At 38.7% G+C, this 27500-nt stretch overlaps 2 protein-coding genes across 3 annotated transcripts in view; one reads left to right on the top strand and one right to left on the bottom strand.

Moving 5' to 3' along the window:
- LOC137999689 (exosome complex component RRP43-like) overlaps positions 1 to 1423 on the top strand; it is an 11208-nt gene extending 9785 nt beyond the window's left edge. Inside the window, exons 10-11 of one of the 2 annotated variants that reach the window (XM_068845545.1) lie at positions 246 to 352; positions 1067 to 1423. In XM_068845545.1, the coding sequence (XP_068701646.1) occupies positions 246 to 352; positions 1067 to 1176 (217 nt within the window). In that variant the 3' untranslated portion in view covers positions 1177 to 1423. Of the gene's footprint in view, positions 1 to 245; positions 353 to 1063 lie in introns of both variants that reach the window. The other variant, XM_068845544.1, reaches the window with a different exon arrangement.
- Positions 1424 to 1473: 50 nt separating this feature from the next.
- On the bottom strand, positions 1474 to 26824 carry LOC137999688 (transcription factor SPT20 homolog). Its single transcript, XM_068845542.1, has 18 exons — positions 26708 to 26824; positions 25712 to 25776; positions 24748 to 24814; positions 24470 to 24596; positions 23639 to 23667; positions 20898 to 20933; positions 18918 to 18956; positions 16154 to 16264; positions 13705 to 13898; positions 12635 to 12842; positions 11637 to 11917; positions 10562 to 11034; positions 9684 to 9880; positions 8098 to 8295; positions 6644 to 6715; positions 4305 to 4527; positions 3625 to 3863; positions 1474 to 2322 (listed from the first exon to the last, which is right to left on the bottom strand). Exons 1-18 carry the CDS (start codon positions 26741 to 26743, stop codon positions 2206 to 2208), a joined length of 2712 nt encoding a protein of 903 aa, XP_068701643.1. The 5' UTR covers positions 26744 to 26824; the 3' UTR covers positions 1474 to 2205.
- Positions 26825 to 27500: the final 676 nt, after the last annotated feature.

The following is a 27500-nucleotide window of genomic DNA, read 5'->3' as shown; positions in this document are numbered from 1 at the left end:
AGGTATAGAATCTTGAGGGTTCATTTTTTCACCCAGTTAACTGTGGTACTCATTGTGGTCCTTTTGGTTTTAAACAATATCCTTTTTCTTGGTTGACATTCACCTTAAGGAGGATTTTCCATCCCTCAAGAAGAGACTGTCTCTGGCAAGACAGATAGTTTTAACTAAAAGTCTTTTTAAGACTTACAAGACTTTTGTTTGGAACATGCTAGTATAACAGTGTTATGATTTAATCATATCTATAGTTCAGTGTTGTTTGCTGACCCAACAGATGAAGAAGAAGGCCTCCTTACTGGTGTTGTCACAATAGTTGTGACGGATGATGAAAAAATTGCTGCTGTTCATAAACCAGGTTAACATTAATTTTGAGTTCTCCTTGTTGGCACATTAGGGTGTATTCAATTGACCCTATTCTGCAATAAGAATATGTGAAGTGATGATTTAAAAGGATATGTGTGGCGTTTTGAAGCAACAAGGATATAATAAAAATATGTTAAAAATAGCATTTTGACAGGTTTTTGACAATTTTAATGTGAATCTCTATAAAAATGAAGGATTTCTAACTTCTATTCCACCTATTCCTATTCTGGAATTGAATATGGTCAATCGAACGCACCCTTAATATAAGGTTGTAAATCATCATAGTTCTTTTAGTTTTTAACACAAAGGAAGCATGTTATTAATTTTCAACTACATGTATCAGTGTTTGTAAAAATTTAGTTTGGCAGTTGTTGTCCACTAAAGTATACATGGGGACACAGGGAATTCCTTATCAACATTTTGCATAGCAACGTAAAGGCTATAAAGGTTTAAGGGAATCTACAAATCCAGAGTGGTACACAAAGTCAATTTGTTGTTTTTTTTTCAGTGAAGCCAAGCCGAGCATAACCCATTCCTCACTGAAGTTAATATAAGTACCTCCTTTTTCATTTGAACTTGGAACTGTATAATTATGGGTCGCTTAGTAAGCCACCAGCAGCTAGAAGTCTGTGTGGTATTTGTGGCGGTATACATTTAGAAAATTTTAAAAATGAGTACATTTTTCTTTTCTCTTTATTTCAAGGAGGATCGCCTTTACCAGATCACAAATTTCAAGAATGTTACAAGAAAGCAGTAACAAGAGGAAAGGAAGTCAGAGATCTGATACAAACAGCTTGTGTTGATGTTGATAGATGACATTATTAAGTTTTCTGAAGGACAGTTAAATCATCTTCTTTCAATAAAGACTGTGTTTTTCAAGACATCATGCAGGTGTACAGAACAATGCAGTAAAACATCTTTTGGGAATTTGACTCTAATATTATGCAAAACTTGTGGGTACATTTTCTATTGTTTTGTACACCAACGTGGATGAAGACCAAGAATTGTAGTCATGACACTTTGCGAGAAACATCAGGGCGCTTGCCTCAGTCATTCTTATCATTTAAATAAATAAGGTTGAAAGCAACTTAATTATTGATATTCTAGTTGCTTGTCAACAGGCAAATTCTAGTGATTTTTCTTCTTTTCATTTGTCTATTTCCCCCCCCCCCCCCCCCCCTTTTCCCCAGGATTGCCAAGAAACTCAGAATGACATCATCTTTCTTATGGGTACATTATTACATGACTTGTACATCATCACGACTATCCGTAGTTGCAGCATTTCGTTTTACAAGACTGGAAAGAAGATGCAGTAGTTTTAATTTTCTGTGTTTCTAGCTATGACATAAGAGGTGTAAGGGCACTGTATCCTGCGATTTGGAGTTCGTCGTCAGTCAGTTAGACATTGTTTGCAACAAGGGCAAGTATGAAGGTATTACCTAGAATACTCTAACTACAAACAACCCACAATATTTCAATTTGCTCTGAAAAATGGCTAATTTTACTTTCAAAACACCAGTCATCAAATCTTTTTACCATCATGATAATTCGTTAGATCTCTAATGTCCTACACGATTGTTTCCTTGCAGCTCTCTTTATTCCTGGTTTTGTTGATATTTCAATGAAACCAACATGGGATAAAAATATAAAAATCTCTCTACCTTGGTAAAACAATGATAGGCTTTTATATTACATTGACAAATATGGTATCCCGGCACCAATAAATAATGCATACTTGCTGCCAACAATCGTGGCTGTTGCATTAACAGACTACTACTGAGTATTTTTGATCCATTGCAAGAAGGCTTCTCACATGAATGTCTTTTTATACTTTTTTTGGAGAATTTATTTGTTCTGTGATCTTCGTCTTTGAGCAGGTGACCTCCCCTGTGCTCTGGCTGTTGTTTGGGCACCCTGTGTTTGCTGGGCCACTTTCACTGTTGCAACTTGTTTGCCTTGAATCTTTTGAAGAGGAAAACAAAATAATTATTGCCAAAAATTATGAAATAATAAAACCAAAGATCCCTAGTTAATATGAGAACAGTGGAGTTAATACAGTCATGTAAGATAATTTTCCAAAAGTCTTGTTTACACTATATTTTCCTAGAGGGTAATACCTACCTGGTAGGGGGGGACTGTTAACTTGTTACCAGCTTTGTGATCCTTTAAATTTTAAATTGTTTTTGTTCCCTAAAATATTTTGTCACTGTTCCCCAGTTCAAATAAGCCATGTTCCCTTCTTCCCCAAACCCCTGGGAGGGCCTCTATGAGGAACATGCAGACTTTATCACGGTGTCCCTGGCCAGAGTTAACACCAAACATACATCTCTTCAACATGAAAAATGGGGTATATGGTCTTTGGCATTGTTGTCTGCCATTGTGGTATAATGCAATAAATAATCTAGTTACTGTAGTCACGGGTCAAAATTACTAGCAGCTCATCACCAATGCACCAAAAACAACCGATTTCAAATTTTGTGGCCAACAGGCGGCTACAATTTCGTCCAGTCTGTCTTAACAAAACTGTTTGAGGACTACTTCTGCCTCCTGTGCAGGAAGTTGCAAGACCAACACTTAAGGTCATAAAGTAACTGAGGAGAACAGTCATGCATTCTTTGTATAACTACATCTGCAAATCCTTGGTAACTTCACAGGAAATTGAGTTTCAAGTCTTGGATGAAAAATATGTAAACCACAGCCCCTGTCTCACAACATTCCTCTAAAAATAAACATTGCCTAATAATTCAAAGGTATTTTTGTCCTGGTTTATGATTATGCGGGAAATGTAGATCTTAGCAAGTGTTATTGAAATCCAAATTGGGGGTAACCATGCACTTTTCAAAGATAATCGATGAATACTATTTGTAAAAAGCTTTAAAATACAAAGCAATGTACAGAGTTCTTTTTCAAAAATACATGGTTACCCCCAATTTTCTTTTTGGATACCAAGAGTACTTTCTCCGCATAGTTTTCAACCGCACAAAAATATCCCTGTATTAGTAAGCATCACCGATAGGAAACCCTAGTATTTTGAGATGTGCACAACGTATGCGCAGTAACAATAGTAGCCTGCGTAGCATGGCGGTTTTTTGTCGAGCCGGGCGCACGAGTGGCGAAGCAGTTGCTCCTGCCCCAATCTCCTCGCGGTTTTTCTGCCCTCGCCCGCCTTTATTACTTAGCAACCAAAAGTGCCATGCTACGCAGGCTACAATAGTAGGCACCTTCCTTAAACAACTGTTTCCTTACAGGCAACTGAACTCCTACCTGTTGTAAGCCTTGCACCACTTGCGCCTGTTGTGAGTGAATTTGGACAGGTGTGGCTCCTCCTCTGGGCGACTGCACGATCTGCGCTGGCCCACCTTGTTGTGGAAATTGCACCATTCGTACTTGGAATTGCGGCTGTGGTATTTGTGTTCCAATTGGCACAAGAGGTTGGAGGTTTGTCGTGGTACGGTTGACTGTCGATGTTAGTGCAGCTATGGCTGTTGCTGATGTCCCTGCGCCTGTTTAGTATGAGATGGTGAAGTGACCGAAAAAGAGAAAACACCCCATAGTATTTTATGTCTACTGTACATGACAGTTTTCAGCCACTGGAACTAAGTCTCTTTCCCTATTCTACAAAGATTTAACTGATGACAGGTGGTACAGTACACATACTGTACTGTGATAGGCCAATCTAGCTGATCATATAAATTTCAGCCTGCTGATATTAAACTTTGCTGTTGTTGCTTTATCCAAAAGTCTTGGGAATAACGGGCCATAATGTAACTTACATACAATTCAGAGTTGTATTTATGGCCAGAATACCACATGAATTGAACTCGGAAAAAAAAAGCAGTTTGAATTACAGGTTGCACCTGTAATGCTTCTTTTTTTAGTTAATCCTGAAAAACAGAGACTTTATTAGCTACCGTTATTAGAAGCAGCACTTTCTTCCAGCTTACCGGCAGTTATCTTCCTTTGTTGCTGCTGGTGAGGCAGTATGGGTCTCGTGTTCAGCGTCACAGTTGTCATTCCTGAGGGAGGCGAGATTGGTGTGTTTGGCAGGATTGGGGTTGGTTGCCCAGCAGGAGTACCCTGAGGAGATGTTTTTGTCTGTATCTGTGCACTGATAGCTGCACCAGTAGCTGATTTTATATGAGTTATTGGAACCAAATTACCTGGAATCTGTCAGGGTAAACACAAATAGAGACTATGAATAACACTAAACCATACAGTAGCATCAAGTATAGGATTCCGGGGACCAACCCAAATGTGGAAAATAGGGGACTCTGGTCTCTTCCCCCAGACATCGCTTGCAACCCCCATTCATTACCTCATTTATGGTTCACTTGGTATTTACCCTGGACTCCTACACTCTATGCTATTGTTGCTGCAAGCTAAAAGGAGGTTTCTTTTTTTTCAGTTAAATATTTCTGGGCCATACTTGCACAATGGGTAGAGATTCTTGTAACACTTTGTCAGATTTCTTCGGGAGCTTTTTCCACAAGCTTGAGTTAGTTTTTAAAGTGCTTATTACATTCTTGGTCATCACTTCTTTGCTTGAATAGCTTTTTTTCTCTTCATCTTCTCTTTTGCATAGCGTATCAATAATATTCCTTTAGCTTAACTCTATGGGCCTTGTGTCAATGATCCAACAAACTGGATTACTGTTTCTCTTGGTGTTAAATTGTTGAATTCTTATCAGCTTTGGTACCGTTATCAAATTCAAGATCTAACATTTTAACATCATCACCAGACATCTTGTTCAAACTGAGCGACACTGCTAACACTGCACCCAGTAATACTTTATAAAATATTAATTGACATATTTGGCAACCACTGTATCATTGGAAAATTACAATGCAGAGTTCCATGGCAACCGAGCATTCCTACTTTGATTTCTTATGGGTCGTTGGAATGCACGGTTGTTATGGAACTCAGGAATGTAGCCAAAACAAACACGAGTAGCTTACGGCAAACCCAGATACGGAAAACAAACCGAGTGGTATTTTTCCTTTGCATATTTTATTCACTTGGTTGTATGTTTTTTGAAAATAAACATTCACCTGGCATCAAATTTGATATGTTTGTTTTGAAATCTTGTCGCACATAGTTACAAATCCATTTTTAAATAAGATCTGGCTGTTCAAGAGCTGGAATTTGGTGTTTTTGGAATTTATAATGCAGGCTTTGGCTGCCATTTTTTATTGGCCATTCAGTAAAGACATTGTCATTTAGAGATTTCCAAGTTATTTGGCACCAGCACTTTATCACTTTGCAGCCAATTGTCTTCATGGTTTCTCTAAGCACACTCAGGTTTATCAAAATGCAAAACTGGCCACCTTAGTTTTAGTGTGCAAATAATTGGAATTTGAAGTTTTCTGCTTTGTTTTTCAGGAATTGAGCCATAAAACACCTCAAGAACATCTTCTGAAAACTTTGCTGCAGCCATGGCACTTTTGCGCCTTTCAATAATATGCAGACTCTTAAATTCAAAGGTCAAACGACAAATGCATTTTTTGCTACTGTCAATCAAATGTTTGGCAGCTCTTCCAAGCTTCCGACTACTGTCGAGCGTGCAGTAATCAAATCACATTGTTGAGCCCAGTTCAGTCAACATAGTCAGAACCTGGGAGGAGCCACCGAACATTTGATTGACGGTAGTGAAAAACGCATTTGTACTTTAGAGTCTGCATGTTATTGAAAGGTATACCATGGTCCCATCTTTTTCAAAATGTAAAAAAAGGCAACCTCTTTGCACCAACAGTAAATGCCAAATAAGAAATCAATGTGGACCTTGAGCTCCTCCTATAGTCCTCACATGGAGCCCCCAAATGTGCCTTGTGCCGTTCATGATTCCTATCCTCTATACTACTTACAGTCTGCTTACGAGCCAAGTGGCCCATTAGGCCGGAGCTTATTGCGGTTTTTGTAGCATGAAGCAACTAGGAGTATTTCTACTCCCCCTTGGATGGGATGCTAGTCCAACGCAGGGCTAGCCCCAGCATTAAATTTGCTGGTACCCATTTATACACCTGGAGGGAGAGAGTAAAGTGTCTTGTCCATGAAAACAACACAATGTCCCTGGCCAGGGCGCAAACCCGAATCACTCGATCCGGAGTTATGCACTCTAACCATGAGGCCACCACGCCTCCCAGAATAGAAGGCAAATTTCCTCAAGGAAAAACATTTTGTATTTTGAAGGTCACAATGGTAGTACAGAGCTCTCTCTCTCTCTCTCTCTCTACACATAGAAACAATACTAGGAAAAGGTTCCTTCAACATATTGACATTCACTTACTGTAAATGTGGTTGACGGTGATCTGGTCTGGTGAACTATCTGGGCCTGTTGTGTTTGGATGGTGGTGGTACCCTACAGGAAGAGGAAAACAACACTTTCATTGACAGTACAAAACCTGTATAAATAATACAAATAGTGATAATAAATTTTATTTAAGCATCAAGTATACTTAGCACGGAGGCAATAATTTGGGACACTGTAAAGATATCAAATCAACTTTTGGTTTTTGAGGAGAGGGGAAAACTGGAGTACAGAGAGAAAAACATCTCAGAGCAGAATAGAGAACCAACAAACTCAACTAACATATGACTCAGAGTCTGGGAATCAAGCCAGGCCATATTATTTGGTAGGAGACAAATGCTCTCACCACTGTGCTATCCCTGACATCCCTGCTCAATAACGCTCTTGCATAAAAGGGAGGTCAATGATACGAGTATGTGTACCTGGGAATCTTTGCTGACCTAGTTTACATTTAGTCTCCTTGACACATGGAGCCATTTATTCAAAAGCCAATTAACTAATCTGCAATAAAATGCCTACCAAGGTTTCAATTTTGCTCTTAAAAGATGGCCTTGACAACAGTAGTGTAGCAGCTGATCCAAAGATTACTCACCATTGGTTTGCAACCCTTGCAGGAAACAATGATATGTCATTCTTTCTATTAATTTAGCTATTGGTTGGGGTCAGTGTTGTGAACCAATGGTGAGTAATCTTTGGATCAGCTGCTACATCACCCCTTGACAATGTCGTTTTATGCTTAAGGAAAGGAAAGTCAAACTTGACAGAGAGAAATTCTTGTGGAACCTTTTTTTTTAGGTCAGTAAATAAACTGCAATTTACGTTTCCAGTAATCCAGGATTAGCTTTATTGACCTTTGAACAAATGAGTGTTGATTTTTATATGATTTTCCCTAGGCTAGCATCTTGTGATACACAAAGTAATTTCAAATCTACGTTTAACTGAAAAGCTCCTCAACTTTAAGCCTTTGCAGTTTGATCATCTCCAAAAAATATAAAGCCATCAAAAACTTCTTCAGATTCTTTGAAAGCAAAATGACAAAAACACCACAGAATATATCAGACTCAATTTCACAAGTTCGGCAGTTTTATTTGCTTCCTTTACATTTTGCTTCCACATTAAGCATGTGGTAAGATTGTCTTGCAGAGAGTGTTAAGAGAAAGTTTTGAATTTGTTTTTCTGCCTTTGGGGCTCCTATACCTTCTGGTGACTTGGGTGAGACTTTCATATACTGGACTGAAATGGCGGAGGGCAAAAGAACCATATTGTTATTCCGATTAGGCCTTGCTATTTAGGTATTGTTATGTTCGCTTTGTTCTTTTGTTTTATGGACCCTAATTATTTCAGATCTGGTCTGTGAAAGATCAGCCTATCTTTCTCAGTTGGTTGCCAAAAGGGCTAATTTCAAGCCCTGAGTCTAATAACTAATACACTACCTGGAGTAAGGTTAGAGGTGTTCCTGGAGCAGGCTGGATATTCTGATTGCTAGATTTTAAACCAATAAACTGAGCTGGTAATGGTCCTGATGCAATGGCTACACTATTGGACACTGGAACCAGTGGGGTTGCCCCAGCAACAGTGACAGTAGCACCAGCAGGGACGGTGACACTCATTCCTCCGGGGCCAACTACAGGCTGTCACAATAAACAACATTCAGTCGAATAGGGTCATTTTTGAGTAAACCTCATGTGAAAACCACCCTAACTTTGATCTGATTTCCTTTTATAGGACTCAATTTTTTAAACTTGTTGTCATGCAAACTTCACTACTCTAAAGAACAGGAGATCCCTCTCACTAGCTCAATGGATTGTTCTTTAAATTATTCTTCTTCATTTTCCTGCAGGATTGATGCCTATGACAAAATTGCTGACACACTTTCACTGTATGCAACATGACTGGTGATACTTCTTGCCTACTCCCATAATTGATGTTTCAAAACATTGTGTCATAGACACTAAAGAAAGACAACCTTGGGATTGGGGGGGGGGGGGAGGGTTTTTTGGAATAGAGCTTTTGGTGCACTGGTATAGAGGAAATGTGTTTCTAGGGTAAATAGACCTCTTTACAGTTGTGTGCTTAGTTACCTGGCCTTTAAATGAAAGTGAGGCTGGTGTTGACCTTGTTATGATACACACCTCCCTTCTTTTCTTATGTTTAATAACTTAATGATGTTGTTCTCATGCTAATTACTAAAAATTTACATACGAAAAGCGGTAAGGTTTCTATCAAAACAAGGTCAACTCCAGCCTCACTTACATTCATAGGCCAGGTAACTACGCACACAACTGTAAAATGGACTATTGAGTCTCAACACTTTTTGTCGCATAATATACCAACCTCCACCATCCATCAACCTCAAAGGCACCAGCCCTGAAGCCAATATCTTGTTGATAAACAAATAATGTACAGGTATATAATAATGTACACTTTACTGTATGTCCAGAAATTTTATGCACCTGATCAGATGCACAACCAATTTTGTCCCTTCAAGTATGAGCCTTTGCTGCCTATTTGCAACAATAAGGTACAGTGCAGGTACATGTTAGCATTATTTTTAGCTTAGGGTACATGCACCTGTTTATCCTTACTTGAGCAGCAGCATTTGGGAGACACTTTTTGACATCAATTGTCTGTATTCCGAGACACCAGTGATGTTGAAGTTAAGAGGAAGAGCAAGGGGACACTTTGTGAATCTAATTAGGGGTATTTCTGGACAAATCTGATAATGTACACTGTATGGGTTTCATATGATTCATTTAAGCAATAGAGGACGTTTTCCGTGTTTCCATAGCCTCATCTAAACACGAGGGCGAGTTGGGAGAATTCAAGACATTTTTGCAAACCCGAGACGCAGTAGAGGATTTGCATAACTGTCGAAAATTCTTCCAACTTCCCCGTGTTTAGATGAGACTATGGAAACACAGAAAAAAGTCAATAACTGTCGAAAATTCTCCCAACTTCCCCGTGTTTAGATGAGACTATGGAAACACATAAAAAAGAACAATATTATCAAGTGCCATACCTGCATATAGGCTCCTACAACCCCTGTATAACCTGCACTGGGTGTGGTAGGGGACTGCAGAGTTGTCTCTGGGTGTGACACTCTCCTTCCTGTTGTTGGAGCAGCCTTTGCAATTGAAGCTGCTGCAACTGGTTTGACATTTGTAACTTGAATAGTTGTCCCTGGTTGCGCTGTTGAGATATACTGTGTTACTGTTCCTGAGGAGTTAAAGCAGAGTTGCAGACATGCCAACATTGTTATTGTATCAGCAAAAGTTATTGTTATGTTGCTAATATGCTGATACTACCACAACAACTAACTAACTACAGTAACTACTACTACTACTACTACTACTACTACTACTACTACTGCTAATAATAATAATAATAATAATAATAATCATAAGAAGAAGAAGAAGAAGAAGAAGAAGTAGAAGAAGAAGAAGAAGAAGAAGAAGAAGAAGAAGTAGAAGAAAAAGAAGTAGAAGAAGAAAAAGAAGACAACCACAACGAAGACGAAGAAGACGACGAAGAAGAAAAAGAAGCAAAACAATAACAACAACAACATGTCTAAACAGAAATCTTTTAAATGATAATTTGTTGGTTATGCTAAGGCAGTACAAATTTTTTTCATGCCGCTCTGCTCCCTGAGAGCACATATGCCTCCAGTGGCCTATCCTTTCTATATTAGAGTGGATCCATCAATGTTGGCTTTCTATGGTAGAAGAGAAAACCCTCCCAGAGCAGAGAAGAGAACCCATAATTCAACCCCAATGATGCCAATTGAGTCTGAATACAAACACATTGATGGAGGGTGGGCACTCCCACCTCTGCCCTAACCCTTCTCGCTTAATCATGTTCCAATAGTACTTCTAAACAGACAGAAACCACTTTACAAACCTGCTGTGGCAATTTTAGTCGTCCCACTTAAGGGAACAGTGGTCCCACTTGACGCTGACCCCACCACAGTTCCTCGCTGTTGAAACATGGCTAGCTTCTGCCCATATGTCCGTACATTCGACAAACTGCATCCTTGTATAACCGGCACTTGTGACACAGTAGTGTTGCCTGATACTGAGGCATGTGATGGCAGGTTTAAGTTACTTCCTTGTATAACAGTTACAGTGTTTGATGCAGAGGGTAATGGTATTGCAACCTTCCCTGCTGTCTTAAGTTCTTGGTTGTTTGAGCTGATGGTGGCAGATATTGCAGAGACTGTTGCAGCTTGTGAAGTGCTGTTGACAGGTGTTTGTGATGACAGCTGATTGGCACCTACTGCAAGTTGCGCATGTTGTTGCCCAGGAATGTAGGTGAATATCTTGACAGATTTGCGACCTTCTTCAGTGTACAAGTCTTGAAATTGTTGAAGATACCTTTGTGAAGGAAATGAGACAGTTGACAAAAAAAAAACCCTGAAATGACTAATAAAATTTAAGGGAAATGTTAAATTTCATTTAGAATTGTCTGATTTTAAGTGAACAGGACTGCTTTAAGACAAGACATGAGTGACTGGGGTACAAACTTTTCATCACAGATAAATTGATAATTTGCTTGGTTCCAGAAAATGTACAGAGGTTATCAGAGGTTAGGACATCTGTGTGCCCAGCTGGCAGCTGGTTGTCTCTTTCTTGAATATTTAAACAGGGCCACACAATCTTCAAGCTTAAACACCACTGTATATAAATAAAGGGATGCAAGGGAGATAGCAAGGAAGGCAGTGTGGCTCAGTAGTTTGGGCACTTGCCTTGGGATTCGGGGATCCCAGGTTAAACACCCATTGGAACCATTTGTTGAATTTGATCATGGTAGTCCCTCCAGGGTCCAGGGTTCAACTCCTTGCCTGCACTTGTAAATAACCAACTGGTTTGCCTCCGACCAGTTGGGATTCTTGAAAGTTGTGGTTCTGTTGTGCTACATCTGTTTCATGGGCCCTAAAAAGCCCCTTTGGCAAGCGATCAACTAAGTAATAACTTACTTTTGTGCTCCAAGGTTACTTCCAAGGAAAAACTGGCATGCCTTCCCTGACTTGTCAAGGGCATCTGTAGGTGAGGTTGTGGCTTGTGAACTACTTGTATCTTCTTCCAGGTAAAGTTCACCCAAGTACTGCAGATCAGTGGGACGCCGCCGGATTGTCACACGACAGAAATAGTTCCTATTATTAGTCTTTTCACCTTCAAGTGTGACTTCCTGCACCAACTCTGGTGTGTTGTCAAGTGTCATCTTTGGACGTTCAATAATCTTTGAATATAAGTCAACCTGAATGGGGTATAAATTTTGAATAAACAAGGCATAAGTACCAACTACTTGACAACTCAAATAAAAATCTGTGTACACTTCATCCTCAACAAAAATTACCACAACAGCAAAAATACTGTCCCTTATTTCCACTATTCCCTGGTCTGATCAATGCATTGTTGATTTCTAAAGGTGTTTATTGTTGCTAGGGGTTAAGTGGCCTTTGAAATTGTCTGGAGCAGGGGGAAGGTGTGTCTTACTGACAATAGGAAGTATATAAAGTACCGTAAACACCCGCAGATAAGCTGCACCTTATTCTCAAAACTTGTCGCTAGAAATCAGGGGTGCGGCTTATCTGCAGGAACATTTGAAAAAGGCTGCTTCTGGTGTCCAGTTTTCCATCTTTGCGTCCAATCCAATGCCTGATTACTAAGCTGTCTGGTCTCCACATTAACTACAATCCTGGTTTCCAGCGTTTGCCTTTAAGATCATTCATTATTTTTATAAACATTTGGGTAGGCTTGTAATAGATCTCAACAAATAGAGACCAGCAACTACTAGGTAACATTTTATAATGATTTTTTCTGTAGTCCTCCAAAACTCAAAAACAAAATAATAAGCAAAACAAAACATGGATGAAACTAGAAGTTGATGCAATGGAAAGAGAGAATAGGAGTCTTTGAGCAACAAAAGAAGGCAATTCTATACTTGAATTTAAATATTTCCAATGCCACTTACATCTACCCTTGAAGGCAGTGTTAGTTGCCTTGGCCTCTGCCTCCACATATCAGTTGTCTGTGGCATCTTCGCTGGGCGGAGATTGACAGGTGGCTGCGGCTTCTTGTAATTTGACAGGAAATCAATAACCTTGAGTTGAGACGGTGCCCTGTTGAGTGCCATCAACCCAGTTCTGTTACAAAATGCCTGTGAGTGCCTTCTAATGCTCCTGTAGGATCGAAATGGGGAAACTTGTTACCTGCTGCAAAATACTTTAAAGTTGCGATATTATAGTTTTAGTTTAGAACAAACCAGGTAATTATGCCTCAGTCCAGGTAATTACACTTGGCTGGGATGTGATCATAATGGACCATGTTATAACTGCTAGTGGTGACTTAAATGGATTTTGCCAAGATCTTGTCAAGTTTCCTTCTTCACAACTTAATCAAATGACATTAATTTTCACTTAAGTGTAATTCCTCTGAACTTAAATGTGTATTCTTGTCTTGCGTCAGTACAAGGTTAACATACACAAGCACAAGCACGGGCATGTTCGGAACACAAGAAGCTCCCTGTTGGGCCGATCTCTGGAAAACAGTAAAAAAAAAAGGGGGGGAGAGGGGGTATTCTCCCAAACATTAAATGTTATGTTTGCCATTTACTTCTTGCACTCAAACCCATAAACATCAACATTGAAGGGGGAGAGGGGGCAAATTTCCATCTGTATTACAACAGTTGTGACTGAGACTATGGACCAGTTGTTTTGTTTAAAAGCGATTCTCTCCTGATTCCAAATCAATTATCCTGCTTTCAGTCAGTATATATCCACTCTTCACTTCCACTCCACCCTGCCCTTATTTGCTCCCAATTCCAAGACACCTTTCCCATATCCTACCCCTCCCTCCAAGTTCCTATAATTCCTCTTTTATACCAGTTCCAACCAATCTCCATTCTGACAGTTACACTCTATTTTCCCAAACCTTACTCCTCCAGCCACTGTTTTTCTTGGATTGCAAACCACTATTTAATACAACAGTCAAACCCTTTCCTGCTTAAAGTAAAAAAAAAAACAAACTTTTAGATAGCAGTACCTTTTAATTCCTTGAGTATTGAACTTGTTCTTGTTAAACTGAAGCTGGTTTGCAACTTGAGCCACCTGAATTGAAGGATCAAGACACAAGGGACCCTCCGTTGCCAATAACAACTTGGACTCCAGCAATAGTTTACTCTCCTCTGTCCAGAGAGGTGATTCTCTTGTCATGGCATTTATGTCACACACCAGGGTCTAGTAAAAAAAATGACTCAGCAGCTTAATGAAATGACATTTCACTTAAATGTAATTCCTCTGAACTTAAATGTGTGTTCTCGTCTTGCATCAGTACAAGGTTAACATTCACAAGCACAAGCACGCGCATGTTTGGAACACAAGAAGCTTCCTGTCATGCCGATCTCTGGAAAACAGTAAAAAAGGGGGGGGAGTGTATTCTCCCAAACAACAATGAGGACTTGCCTTTCGCACAATCAAATAAAAACCGTCCACTTTCTTACTATCCACAGAAGATCTCCCCATTGATGAGTAAAATCAATAAGTGTTGTAGTTATTATGTGACTAGCTCCGTGACTGAGCAAGATGAACCAAATCCCGCGCTGTGATTGGCTACCCAAGCGGGCAAGATGGAGCTATCATGCTTGTTCGGGATTTCTCGCTTGGTCCCGCAAGATCAAAGATCATTTTTTGGTGTTTTATCCAATATAGTAAAATAATCCTTTATTGACCAAGCTTGTTCGGTCGAGATGGCTGGATATTGGCCTCATTCTTTTTTTGCGTGTTTATGAACCAAAACGAAATAAACACGCAAAAAAAGAACTTAGCCAATATCCAGCCATCTATCAAGAGGGAAAGGATTAATTAGGGACAGCACCACCACAAATTAGACTCAACCACTCTCACTTTTACTTTTGAGAGGTTAAATTTGAGTATTGATTTACATTTGCTCCACAACGCAAAACTCTTATCTCTCTGCTTCTGTCCAACTAGAGTGTCTTGAACTACTTTCAGCTAAGTGAAAACAATTTTTAATTTGTCCAAGTAGATATGGAACCTTAAGCCCCAAGGCAAGAAAATGAGAATGGGGACCAACTCTTTATCAAATTTGTTTGATGTTTGATGTTAACAAAAGAAAATTTAGAGCAAATTATATTTTAAGACCGTTAACTATGAATGCTCTTTCCCCTTTACCATTAACAGCATTCAAAACTGACTGATTAGGCTGCAGAGTGGCATAACTAGTTTGGAGCAAAATGAGTGGTTAATGTAGCCTACTAAGAAGTAGGGAGGCACGGTGGCCTCATGGTTAGTGCGCTCAACTCTGGATCGAGTGGTACGGGTTCGGGGCCTGGCCGGGGACATTGTGTTGTGTTCTTGGGCAAGACACTTAACTCTCACGGTGCTTCTCTCCACCCAGGTGTATAAATGGGTACCGGTGTAATGCTGGGGGTAACCCTGCGATGGACTAGCATCCCATCCAGGGGGAGCATAAATACTCCTAGTCGCCTCATGCTACGGAAACCGGAGGTAAGCGCCGGCCTTAATGGGCCTTCAGGCTCGTAACAGAGACTTTACCTTTACCTTACTAAGAAGTAGAAAGTCTGAAAGCTCAGCACCCTTACACATAAGAGAAAATTTAAGTCCTGTATACATGCACAATGGACACCAAACTCCAGATGAATTATTATGTCCCAAGCACTTGGCTAAATGGTATTGAAGCTACAAGACCCGAAAACTGGGTGGAATTGCTTTATAAGCTTCTATCTCAGATGCCTGCGACACATCCTAAGTTAATGTGCCATAGGAAAAAGTCATCAAGTTCACAACAATGCTGGAGAGAGTGTGCAGGTATGCATCATCTTGCTGCTTTTATATGTAATTTGTTTGCATGGCAAGAACAATACCTCACTCCTTCAACACACCCACTTGTGCGATATTGTTCTTGCCACGTAAACATAAGCATAAATGGAAACTAAAATAACATTGCTTATATGAAAACCCGGAGGTTTCTGTATCATACCAAGTCACCTCCAGCCAGAACTGTTCCAAATTGTACTTTTAAACTTTTAAACTTTACAAACTATACGTACAAATTGTATGTCTACCAGGTTTCGAAAGTTTTGTAAAGTAGCGGACATATTTCTGTAAGCACCAGACATGACACTTTTTTGGCACTGCAAGGCGTAAGCTACCTAGGAAGTCTAAATCGGACACTCAGAAACACTGTTTCAAGTGTTTCTGGAATCTGAGAATCAGTTTCCCTGGGAAGGCTGCAAGGCTGGAGTTCAATCAAGTTCTCTTTAAAAAGTAAGAAAAAAATTTTAGTAATAAAAAATAAAACAAACCCCTCAAATATTGGCATCAAAGTACCGGACATGGGATGGGAAACGACCTAACGAAACGTCCAGCTAACGGCCTCAAATGAAAACCCTGTGTCTACTCCAGTGCCCTATATATCATTACTTGTGACCAGAGAAAAATCGGTAAGGTACCTGATAAGTGGGTCGCAATAACACATAGTTGCTGTCATAAGAACCTCCAGCAGAACAGTGTCGATAGTCTCGCACTTCAACAATGACACATCCACTGTAAAAGATATTAGCCTAGAAAAAAAGTGGCACTCTCACTTTAGTAAGTACATTGTAACTCTCACTGGTTGATACATTAAAATTGTGGGGTAGGAAGCCACATGTTGCCATGTCTCTCCAGACTGGTTCAAGGAAAAAACAGCCACAGCAAAAATATACAACAGAGACAAATTACAGTAATAAGCCTGAATATAACAGACCCACATACTGTAGATATAAATCCAATTCAAAAACTCATTAATAATTCATAAGCAAAACAGCCTATCGAATTACTGATAAAACGTCATGTGTATGGGCTTTAAACCTCACAAAACACTCCTCATCTAATAGAATTCTTTATATAAAGAACAGTAATGAGGCTCGGCTTGTTTTTCTTGTATGCTAATTATATCTTCCTCTCACTTTTGAAGAATTGTCTTGACTCCATATATAAGGACACACTTTTTGTGGAATGTTTTTGAAGCCATTCGATAGGTTCGCAGGTCATGTTTCATCGGGTCTAAAAACACGAGGCGAAGCATAGCGGTTTAAAACCCGATAAAACACTCTGCGCGAGTTTTTTAAGTACTTAAATGAGGGATGGTTGACGCAAAATTTGTCTTGATTAATCTGGTTTCTGAAATTTCTTGGGAAAGAGGTTTCAAATACTGTGAGATATGTCATATGTGGGTTGAGTTTGTTGGTTCTCTCTTCTGCTCCAAGAGGTTTTTCTCCAAGGTACTCCGGTTTTCCTTTCTCCTCAAAAACCAACATTTGCCTTGATTTGCATTATTTGTTGATTTCACTTTACAGTGTCTCCAATTAGTGCTCCAGCGCTAGAAGAATAGACAATTAAATAAAGTTCCTTTCCTTTCCTTCGCTGAGGTCTCTTGTTAGAACACATTCAATGCTCAAAAGAACTCACTAAGGTTTTTAGGAGCATTCATTTTTGCAAATTAATTTAATGTAGCAAATCATTGGGATCATGCAACAACTGGTGCAAGTTCTCAAAATTATGATTTCCTGGTTACCCTCCCAAAAAATTATTCACGTTTATATGTTTATTTACCCTTGGATTTTTAAGTAGCTTAGTGTAGCTGGCATCTCTGAGCATTTACTCTCCCAACCATAATACTCCACAGAAGACAGACCACAACACCGGAAACTACATGCCCTACTCTTTGCGACATGTGTGTGGGTTCTTTTACGTCCCATAGGATTATGAAAATTGAAGGGTTGTGTGACGGGACTTACAGTTTGTCGTCCTTATCCGAGAAGATTTGAAAGTAAGCATTTGCAGATGTCACTACAAAGGCCGCACTTTCTCCTCAGTTATTTAAAGACCTTGAGTGTTTGTCTGCCCCGACCTCACGACCTCCCACATAATCTTGGAGGTTTAAATCCCCTTCTAAACGGCAAACATTTCTCATGTCAAAAAGTAAATTATCCTTTTCATTGATAGTGTTACAGACCACACAGCATGCTTTTTGAGACAATGGTGATCAACTTTCACAGAAAGACTTAAATTAAAGACAGATTATGTCAACAAAATTAAGCTCTAAAACAACAAACATTTAACCAAGACTTCCAAAAAGAGAAGGACATTTTTCATATTTAACCAGCATAAGTTATTCTATATCTGCTAGTTCCAACAATAATATTGATTGTCTACAACTTTGGTGCAACATGTAATTTCAAACTAGAAAGTTCCTACATTTGGATAAAAATATGGTAACATGGAAATGAGTTACTAGTAATTTCTTTTGTTTCCTACAATTATAATAGCTGTATTTAAGCTCAATATGTTTCCCTAGGAGTAGTCACCTAATAATTAGGGAGACAACAAATCAGATCACAGTTTTAAAGGGCCACCGACAACCAGTGTCCATGCGCCTTTGTTGTTGTTATTATCCGGGCAATCGAATCGGCCGGTTTGCTTCAGAAACATCCCGTGAAGAAGAACTTCTGCGAATTCGCTGTTCGATTTGTTTTTTAATCCAAACGCCTTCCTCCTTTCGTTCCATAATCTTAAGGTTGAAGTAGTGAGCCAAATAACATGGTGCTTTTCCTTCCTCGGCGGACGACCTTTCTTCACAGTTTTCATTTCGCTTTTAACACGAACACAACACCCAAATAATGCCAAAAATACAATATTTAAACATTAAGGAAAATATTAACAAAGTTTGAAGCTACTGGGCATCCAAAACACAACGATGTGAGGCGATGGAATTTGACTTTTCAAGAAATACTAGTTTCTGTATTACAGAAAATGGTGCCGATAGCTTGCACGCCTGCAAAGACTTGTGGTTGTCGGTGGCCTTTAAGTCTTTAATAATGAGAAGTGTGGAAAACAGGAGTTCTAAGTGAACCTCAAAGACAAAAACCTCTCAAAAGCAGGGGAGGGGACTCAACATCCTTCATAATATATGACACTTTCAGGAATTGAACCTAGGACACATATCTAACAAAAAAAAGAGAAATTCTGCATACTGACAGAGTAAAGCAGAAGGGTTTTAAAAAATGACTCAAAAATGCACTCCAAAGTACCATGCACCCTGGGTCTAAAATAAAGCACTCTAAAACTTGATGAAGGAAGGGTGGTTTGTTTTTTCTCTGAGTCACTTGTGCTTTGACCTTCATTTCTTCCAAAAAAACCAAGAAATAAAGGTAACTAAAACATTTACAATACCTGGGATTTGTCTAACAAATCAACCAAGATAGGAGGCAACTGAAAGCAACAAAGAAAAAAAAGCAGTAAAAAACAATATTATTATTACTTTGAATACACAGAATCAATTGGGGTTATTAATTACACAATCAACTGCTCTCTCACAAACTTTCACTCTCTAAAACTTTTGCAGACCAAAATTAATGAGTATGTGCAATTGGGCTGAAAATGATATGCCAACCTGCTCCTGAGAGGCTGAGAGGACATACAATTACTTTCAACCACTCAGATCCTATGTTTAACCCATTGACCCCTGGGGGGGGAGGGTGGGGTTCAGGAGTCAATGGCTTACGAGTGCAAGGAGTAGGAATTTGTTACCAGTTCATATTAATTTTCAGAGCTTTTATCATCTATTAATAATACATTGTATTATTATACAATAAGCTCAATAATACATGCATCTTGATTGGAATGTGACCTGTGTTTTAAACCTGTGGTCGAAATGTAGTCAGAACATCAATGACACAATGGCTATCGCCTCAATTGTGCCACTTTTTTGTTCTTACCACATTTTGATGTCATTTGTGATTTATTACTGCACAGAGATGCACAGGAACATGGAATCTATTTGTTAAGGACAGTGCCTACTATTGTTATTGCGCATACATTCTGCACATCTCGAGACACTCAAGTTTCCTATTGGTGATCATTACTAATACAGTGATATTTTTGTGCGATTTAAAACTATCCGGAGAAAGTAGATCTTAGTAAGTACTCTTGGTATCCAAAAAGAAAATTGGGGGTAGCCATGCATTTTGAGAGATAATTAAGCTTCAATTTGAGAAAAAAACGTCATACATTGCTTTGTATTTTAAAGCTTTTTACAAAATTAATATTATTCTTCAATATTATTATCTTTGAAACATGCATTACCCCCAATTTTCTTTTTGGATTTCAACAACACTTGTTAAGATCTACATTCCTGCATAACCATATACTGGGGCAAAAATACCTTTGAATTTAATAGTAGGCACAGTCCTTAAAATAATGACAAGCTTTAGCTTTCTAAAAACTGTGTGGATAATGAAATGACTTTCATTTGCCTTAATTACTGTACATTACTGTGCTGGTCCCAAAAACATCCTTTGTACCCAAGTGAACAATAATGCTATTTTGGCCACAAAACATTATGGCATGTTACTGTTGTTTGCTTAGTGACCAGGGGCCGGTTCCTGAAAGGTGTAATAACTCTATTCCAGGGATAAATTTGCCTTATTCCAGGAATACCCTTATTCCCGGAATAAATTCTGTTCTGTTAGAATAGCAGATTTGTCTCTGGAATAACTGTTATATCAGGTATAATTTATTCCTCCTTCCAGGAACCGGCACCAGGTCTGAGGTTGGAGGTAGGAGGCGCTGTGGCCTAGTGGTTAGGATGCTTGCCCTGAGATCCCAAGTTCCCGGGTTCAAAACTTGTTCTGATCACTCGTTGAGTTCGTTCCTGGTAGTCCCTGGTTCAACTTCTCAGCCGCACTTGTAAATAGCCAACTGGTTTGCCTCCGGCCAACTGGGATTCTTAAAAGTTGTTGTTGTCTTCTGCCGTTTTGTTCATTGTGTTTCATTGGCCCCGAAAAGCCCCTCTGGGGAGCGGCCAATTAAGTATGTATGTATTGTATTGTATAGTGTTGTCTGAATAAAAGTGAAGCTGGAGTTCACCTTGTTGAATACAAACCTCATTAAGATTAAGTTATCAGAAAGAGAAAAGCAGTGGGATTTGTAACAAGTACATAACTAGTTGTACTGCTTCCTCACTCACTCATAGGCCAGGCAACTTAGCACATAACTGATAACAATATTTAAAATCAATGGACTTTTTAACAAGATGACCTCAAAGGTCATGTCAATGTCATATTTGAAAAGTTATCCTTTTTACCTCTTTAAGGACAAGTTTAATAATTAATATAGTACAAGTTATTATTATAATAATTATTTTTATTGTACCTCCTGTGCATCAAGATAATCAAGAAATTCTGACTCCTGTAAAATCAAATTTTAAAATGAGTTAAATGAGACTAAATGTAATTTAGACAAGGTTAAAGTGCCCTGGGATCAAAAGAATCACTTTCTTTTTTTTTCAGGTTTTGAAAGTGTGTTTGAATTAACACCTTACTGGCAAATCTTTGAGCTTTGATTTTGATCCAAAGGCCATTTACTTTGAGTGTAAGTTTTGGATTTCAAGGTCCGCCATTACTCACCTTCAAAACTGACCGACTGGACCTCAGAGGGGTGGACCAGGGAAAAGTGACATCAAAGGCTCACTAGCTTAAAAGTTCAGCATGTGAATGCAGCTTATTGTATAATTATACAAAACATGATTTGAAAAGTCTGAAAGCCAAAAACCCCTGTGCACATTACATTCTTAAACTAGTGAGCCTTTAATGTCATTTTTCTCCTTGATCCAGCTCTCTCAAGATCATAAAGTTAGTGATGGTGGACCATTAAATAAGAAAATTATTTTTGAAATCAAGGCTTAAGACTTTGGTCGCTTGGAGTTTAAAGAAATCTTGGAAATCTAAAGAAAAATTGAATTGATTTTTTGGTCACAGGGGCGCTTGATGCCTTTTTACAGCAAATGGGCATGCCTTTATTTTGGGGGAACCCCAGAATCCAGCAGGGTTTGCTTGTGCATGGTCATGCAATCTTTGCTTATGCTTATTTTTGCAGGCCATTTTTTCAAATGGTTGCAGATTCATTGAGCCCCACCCTTTCTGTCCTACTTGGTTGTGGAGGCGAGCATCTGGGCAGGTAAGTGTGTTTTTCGACTGGACCGTGTTCCATTGTGATGGTGCCAGTAAGTGGCTGCTTCAGGGTGTTCCCACTTGTGGGTTGCCACGGATCACAACAGGCACTGAATAACTGGGGAATGTCCATAGGCTTATTTTAGCCAAAAGTATTGTGCTTAACACTTTCTGGTGTTGGTTTCAATTTTAAAAAAACTTGAACTCGATCTCATAATCTAGGTTAAACCCCAAAGCAATAATTATTAATAATAATTTCAACATTAAAATATTATTGAAATTATATCACACCGAACATGGATTTTGATAATATCAATAGCTGTTAGTACTCTAAAAGTTCCCATTTCATGTGTTAGTATGGAAATGTCAAGGTGCAGATTTGCAAACCCAATGCATCAACAGTTTCGTTCCCATGGTTTTTCTCCTCTGTGCAGAGAAACGCCCTGAGAATGAGATTACCAACGCATTATAAAAGTACTGGTACTGGTAGTAATTCTTTTCATGTTTTGCATTGGGTCCATGTCAAGTCAAGTCAATTTTATTTAACTTGCACAGAATATTACGTACATAAAGTTAGAATGATTTTACAATGTTGTTTAACAAAAATAGAAGAAGAAGGGAATTAGTAAGTTTGTTAATATGTTGTTACGGTGTAGAGTTTGAGACACCTAAAAAGTTATTTAACTAATCAAGTAGGTGCCCCAAGTTGGTGCAATCTAGCTGCGGAGGAGAGGTAGCATGTAACTGATAATGAGGCCTTCCAACGGTTCTTGGCGACAAGCGACATCGCTCCAAAATTGCAAAAAATGTAGCGACAATCTTGTTCCAGAACACTGACAGCCGACAGAACCTGACAGAAAAAAAGCGACAACTTGAGACAGCGACAATCCATTTTTAACTTTGACAAAGCGACATCTTTTCACTTTGTTATTTCGACAGCGACATGACTGACCAGGCCAGCATGACTCTAAATCTTCTCTTCTGTTGGTGTTGCTTCATGTATATTTCTTGTGCAAATTACCGGTAAGATATATTAAACAAACCATCATTCAAACACTTGATGCGCTTCTTATGCAGTGAGTGTCTTATGTCTCTTATTTCCTTTTTTGGTGCAAAGGTCGACACATAGTCACGTCAGTCATGATTCTCTGTAACTCGGTGACTTTTATCGTGTCTGTGCAGCTTTTCTGGCGCTTTTTGCTAACATGGAGTATGTGAAATGGGAAAACATTAAAAAAATTGCATAGCAGTCACAGCATTCTCAAAAAAAGCAAAAAGAAGGACAAAAAGAGCTAGAGCTGCAAGGGTAAAGAAAGGAAAGGTAAGTTGTCTGACACTGTTCACCAGTGATTAGTGACTAATAATTATTATAGAGAGGGTTTTGACGGTCTTCGTTGCATTTAAGCTTAAGCAGTGTCTAGCAATGACAGCAATTAATAATTAATATTGCGAGGGCTTAACCATATAAACACTTCCGTAGCTCATTTCTGCTTATAGCCCCTCTACACCCCCCTACACCTCTTCCCCCCCCCCCCCCCAAAGTTATAAGCCCACCCAAAACTACTTACGAATTGTGTAAGTCAGGGTTTACAGCCCAGAATTTTAAAAAATTTCTGGAAGGAAGTTTTTACTCTTTAAATTAAACAAAATTACAGGATGCAAAAATTAAGCATGTTTAGCCAACATTTGTATTCTTAGCGAAAAAGTGACAGCGACAATTGTATTGCAGCAAAAAAATGACAGCGACATTTGTCTCTAGCCAAATAGGCGACATGTGGGCTGGAAAATGAGCGACAAAGTGACATCCGAAGACCACTTAAAAGGCCTCGATAATATAGGGACATGCCAGTGCAATGGTATTCATTTCTTCCCTCATCTTTAAAATTCACAAATGTACTGAATTTTTGCCTTTAGTTCCCTTTTTAAAGTAAACTGTTCACTTACTTCGTAGGGCAGTTTCACAGTTTCAGAATCTGTGGAATCCAAAATATGAAAAGTACTATCAAGATAAATGGAGACTGGTTAACCCAGTCCATCCTCGGACATCGTAGGATGCCTTTAATTGAGGGTAAAATTGGTCTGGGTTAAAAAGGATCAGTGTGAGTAAATTCCCACAAATCAGTTTGGAAAAGTAAGATGACTCTATGCACCTCACAGCTACAAGAGGACAACAGAACACCAGGGTGAAGAAAGGAAAAAATTCAGGCTTCTCACTGAGAAACCCAATTGGTTATGTTATGGAAAAGAAATCTTGAAAAAATGATCTAATCTTAGTTAATTTGCATTTTGATCAAACTTCCAAATGTGAAGAAGTCAGTGAATTTAGCTCTCAACCATTGCTTAACTGACATTTCTAAGTTCACTAGACAAAATTATTATAAACAATTGGGCAGGTACAAAAGTTGGACCAGATCAACTTGGATTGTTCACCTCGGATCGAAGGAAAAATGGTTTTATAAACCAAAACGACAGTATTCAACATTTGCCCTGATTTCACCAGGGTTAACTTAAGGATTAGGGCTATAAGGTATTTTTTTAGGTCCATCCAAGGTGAGCAATGTGAGTTGAGCCGCACAGACTTTTGTACCTGCCTATCAAGAATGAATATATCTATATGTGAGGTTAGCTAGGAACACCACTGACAGAACAAGGCATTTTTTGTACAGTGTATTTAAAAGTGGGCTTCCATTACCGAGGAAATCAAGAACAAGAAGATGTTTAAGGGAAAGGAACTCTCCCTCTTTCCACACAAAATTTATAATTTGAATATCATACCTATCCCATTCTTTCCTTTGAGCATTAAGGAGTATCCTTCATTTCTTGGATACAAATTCACAACAAGGGTGGAAAGATTGTCTTGTAGAACGATTTTCTCCAACAGACGTACTCCATGACAAAAGCGCTGTTTGTGGAAATAAACTCTCATGAATGAGCAACTTGAATTGAATATTAAAATTGTGACTAACTTCAAATCATTCTCCCTAAATGCACACCAATCTTCATACAATATGAGCTTTTAGAACATGCCATGTTTAAATTATTTATAAACAAACCTTGTCTTTAGGGGCTCCTTCATTGGATTCCACATAGCAATCTTGAAGACGATCCTCTAAAGACAGCCTAGATTGAAACAAAACACAATAATAAAAAACCTTTCACTAATTTGTTAGCAAGGAAAATTTTTTGCTGTTACAGCAATAATAGATAGCTATGTCTTTCCTAGCTATAGGGTTTTATTTTCTTGCGAGGCAAATTTCTCATCTGACAGATTTTTTTAACCAGACTGCCACAATAAAATAACAGTTCTCAAAGGATCATTGGCTAATAATGTTGTTGCCCATTCCTTATAATGTTGATAAGGATGTAGATCTATACTAATAACTGATGTTATATGCTATAAGCTAATGCTTTGAAAAAATCCTAGTTTCTGGTCCTGCCTCTAAGTATACTTTGAACAGTAGGGATATATTTTCTGGGCAATGATTTTATATCCTTAACCCTTTCAGCCCCGATAGTGCCAAATGGCACTTACAGATTTTACTCTGTCTAACGCCAGACGATTTTACTCGTCAATGGGGAACCCCTCGGGGCTTAAAGGGTTAAAGGGGCTAGGTCACGCTATTTTAGGTAATTTTGTTTAATTTTGTTAATTATGAGCTCTAAACGTCAAATTGGCAGAGCAAGAGACTTCCATTTTGCAAAATCACGGCCACATAACTGAGAATGATTTTCCAGCTATGTAAATGACATTTTGATATAGACTGATATAAATTTGAAAAAAGGTGGGCCGACGTTTTTCAAATTTACCCAAATTCAATCCATTTCAATCCTCTCCAGTTTTGTCCATCCATGTTCTTTCTTGCCTTCCCTGTGTTTTGTTAGAGTTCTTCTATAGTTTTGAACAGTTATTTTAATATTTTAGTTAATTCTATGACCATTCGATCAGTGCTGAAATTGCCTAAAATTGCGTGACCTAGCCCCTTTAAAGGAAATATTCTAAAGTGATCTCTGCCATACCATTTGCCAGTGCTGCTTGGCCGCCTTCTTTTCAAAAACCTACGACAGGCAATGTTGATTGCATCCTGAAGCATAATTAGACATTCAAGTTTTCGTTACACAGGCAGGGCAATAGTCAGGTCCTATTATTCAAACTCGCTTATCTAGAACATTCCATTATAATTATCTTAAGTACATGGTAGGTCTCCTTGACCTCACGTTGAAATAGGAACTCTCAGGTATCTTGAACAGGCGGTAGGCGGTACTTTCCCTTTAATAATAATAATAATAATAATAATAATAATAATAATAATAATTGATATATAATAATATATAATAATATATAATAATAATTGATGTTTGAGGAGACTTTGTTGTCACCAAGCTTCCTGGAGTACGGAAGTTCCATTGGAAGTCCAATTGCGAAAACAAGATAATAATAATAATAAATCCATTATCTACTTTCAGTCTTCTACAATTGATGTTTACTTTGTATCCCAAAAAGGGATTAAAAGAAACATAGTTGAAATATGTCACATTGAAACATACACTGCATATCAGAGGAAGCTTAAATAACTTAATTAGAATGAGTTCTTTGACTGCCAGCCCAAATTAAGACTAATAGGAAATAACGTAATTGACGTTTCCGGGTTTTCACAAAACATTGTGGATTAGTAAGCTAATACGCTTAATCAGAGTTAATAGAGTGGCTTAATATATTGTTGTAACGATTGGCTTAATATATTGTTGTAACGATTATACATTCTTCTAGGAAAAGTAGGGTGTTAATATTTATAGAAATTACTAACGACCAACCCAATCAAATGCTTTTGACCGCGACTTTTCATTTGCCATAATTTTTTTAAGCTTAAGTTACTTCAATAGGAAAGTAAACACAACAAATTTACTACTGACTAACAAAGAAACACACAAACATGCATGAAAGAAATGTATCATCAATTCCACATTTCGTTCGTGAACAAACATGCAGTTTCAGAAAAGAGTACGAGCACTAACCTGTGGCTTGTTGTTATCATAATGAAACCCTATCATCCCAGAAAAACAGAGATCTCGTAAATCAAAAAACTATAATACTTTACTTCAACAAGATAACCTGTCAACTCCCTGTGATCCGTCATGTAATATACCGCAATTGTCTCGAGATGCAAATTCATACTCAGACTTCCTCGCAGTGTGCAGCCGCGGAGCTCTCCGCGAGGGTTTGGAACGCCGTAAACCACCACGGGTGGCACCTACCACAGGAAGCACCACACGGTGCTTCTGCCATGCCGTGTATACGTACCACACGGTGCACCTACCAAGAGGTGCACCCTCCACATGGTGCACCTATCATACGGTGTTCCTACCATACAGTGCACCTAATAGTAAACAACATACGAGCAGCAGTTCTTCATCCAATTTGTATAGCCTATTTCCTTAAAGGTATTTTTGATCAGTCGGAAAAGTCGATGTGAGCTCGTGTGCATGTAAAATGGAATTGTTGTAAGACATGACGTTTCAGTTTCGCCAAACGTGACGATTAAAGCGACTGTCGCTTTATTTATTGCACGAAAGGTCAACGTAGCGTTTATTCGAAGTAAAATCCATTAGGTCCGCACTCCAATATATCCTCGAATATAATACAGTTTTTTAAGAAAATCATGCATACATAGTGTTGTAGAAAAAACATACAGTTGAACGACGGAGAAAATGATTATCATTGTAATAATGTTAGGATAGCGTGGAAGCGCTTTCAGGAACAAGACTTGTGCGGGGGGGAGGCCTCCTCTGAAATCCAAAAGACGAGTGA

This window comes from Montipora foliosa, chromosome 4 (genome assembly GCF_036669935.1).
Source record: "Montipora foliosa isolate CH-2021 chromosome 4, ASM3666993v2, whole genome shotgun sequence".
In the NCBI taxonomy this organism is placed as follows: Eukaryota; Metazoa; Cnidaria; class Anthozoa; order Scleractinia; family Acroporidae; genus Montipora; species Montipora foliosa.
The sequence above is the reverse complement of the archived record's forward strand: the minus strand, read 5'-3'. Positions and strand labels throughout refer to the sequence as shown.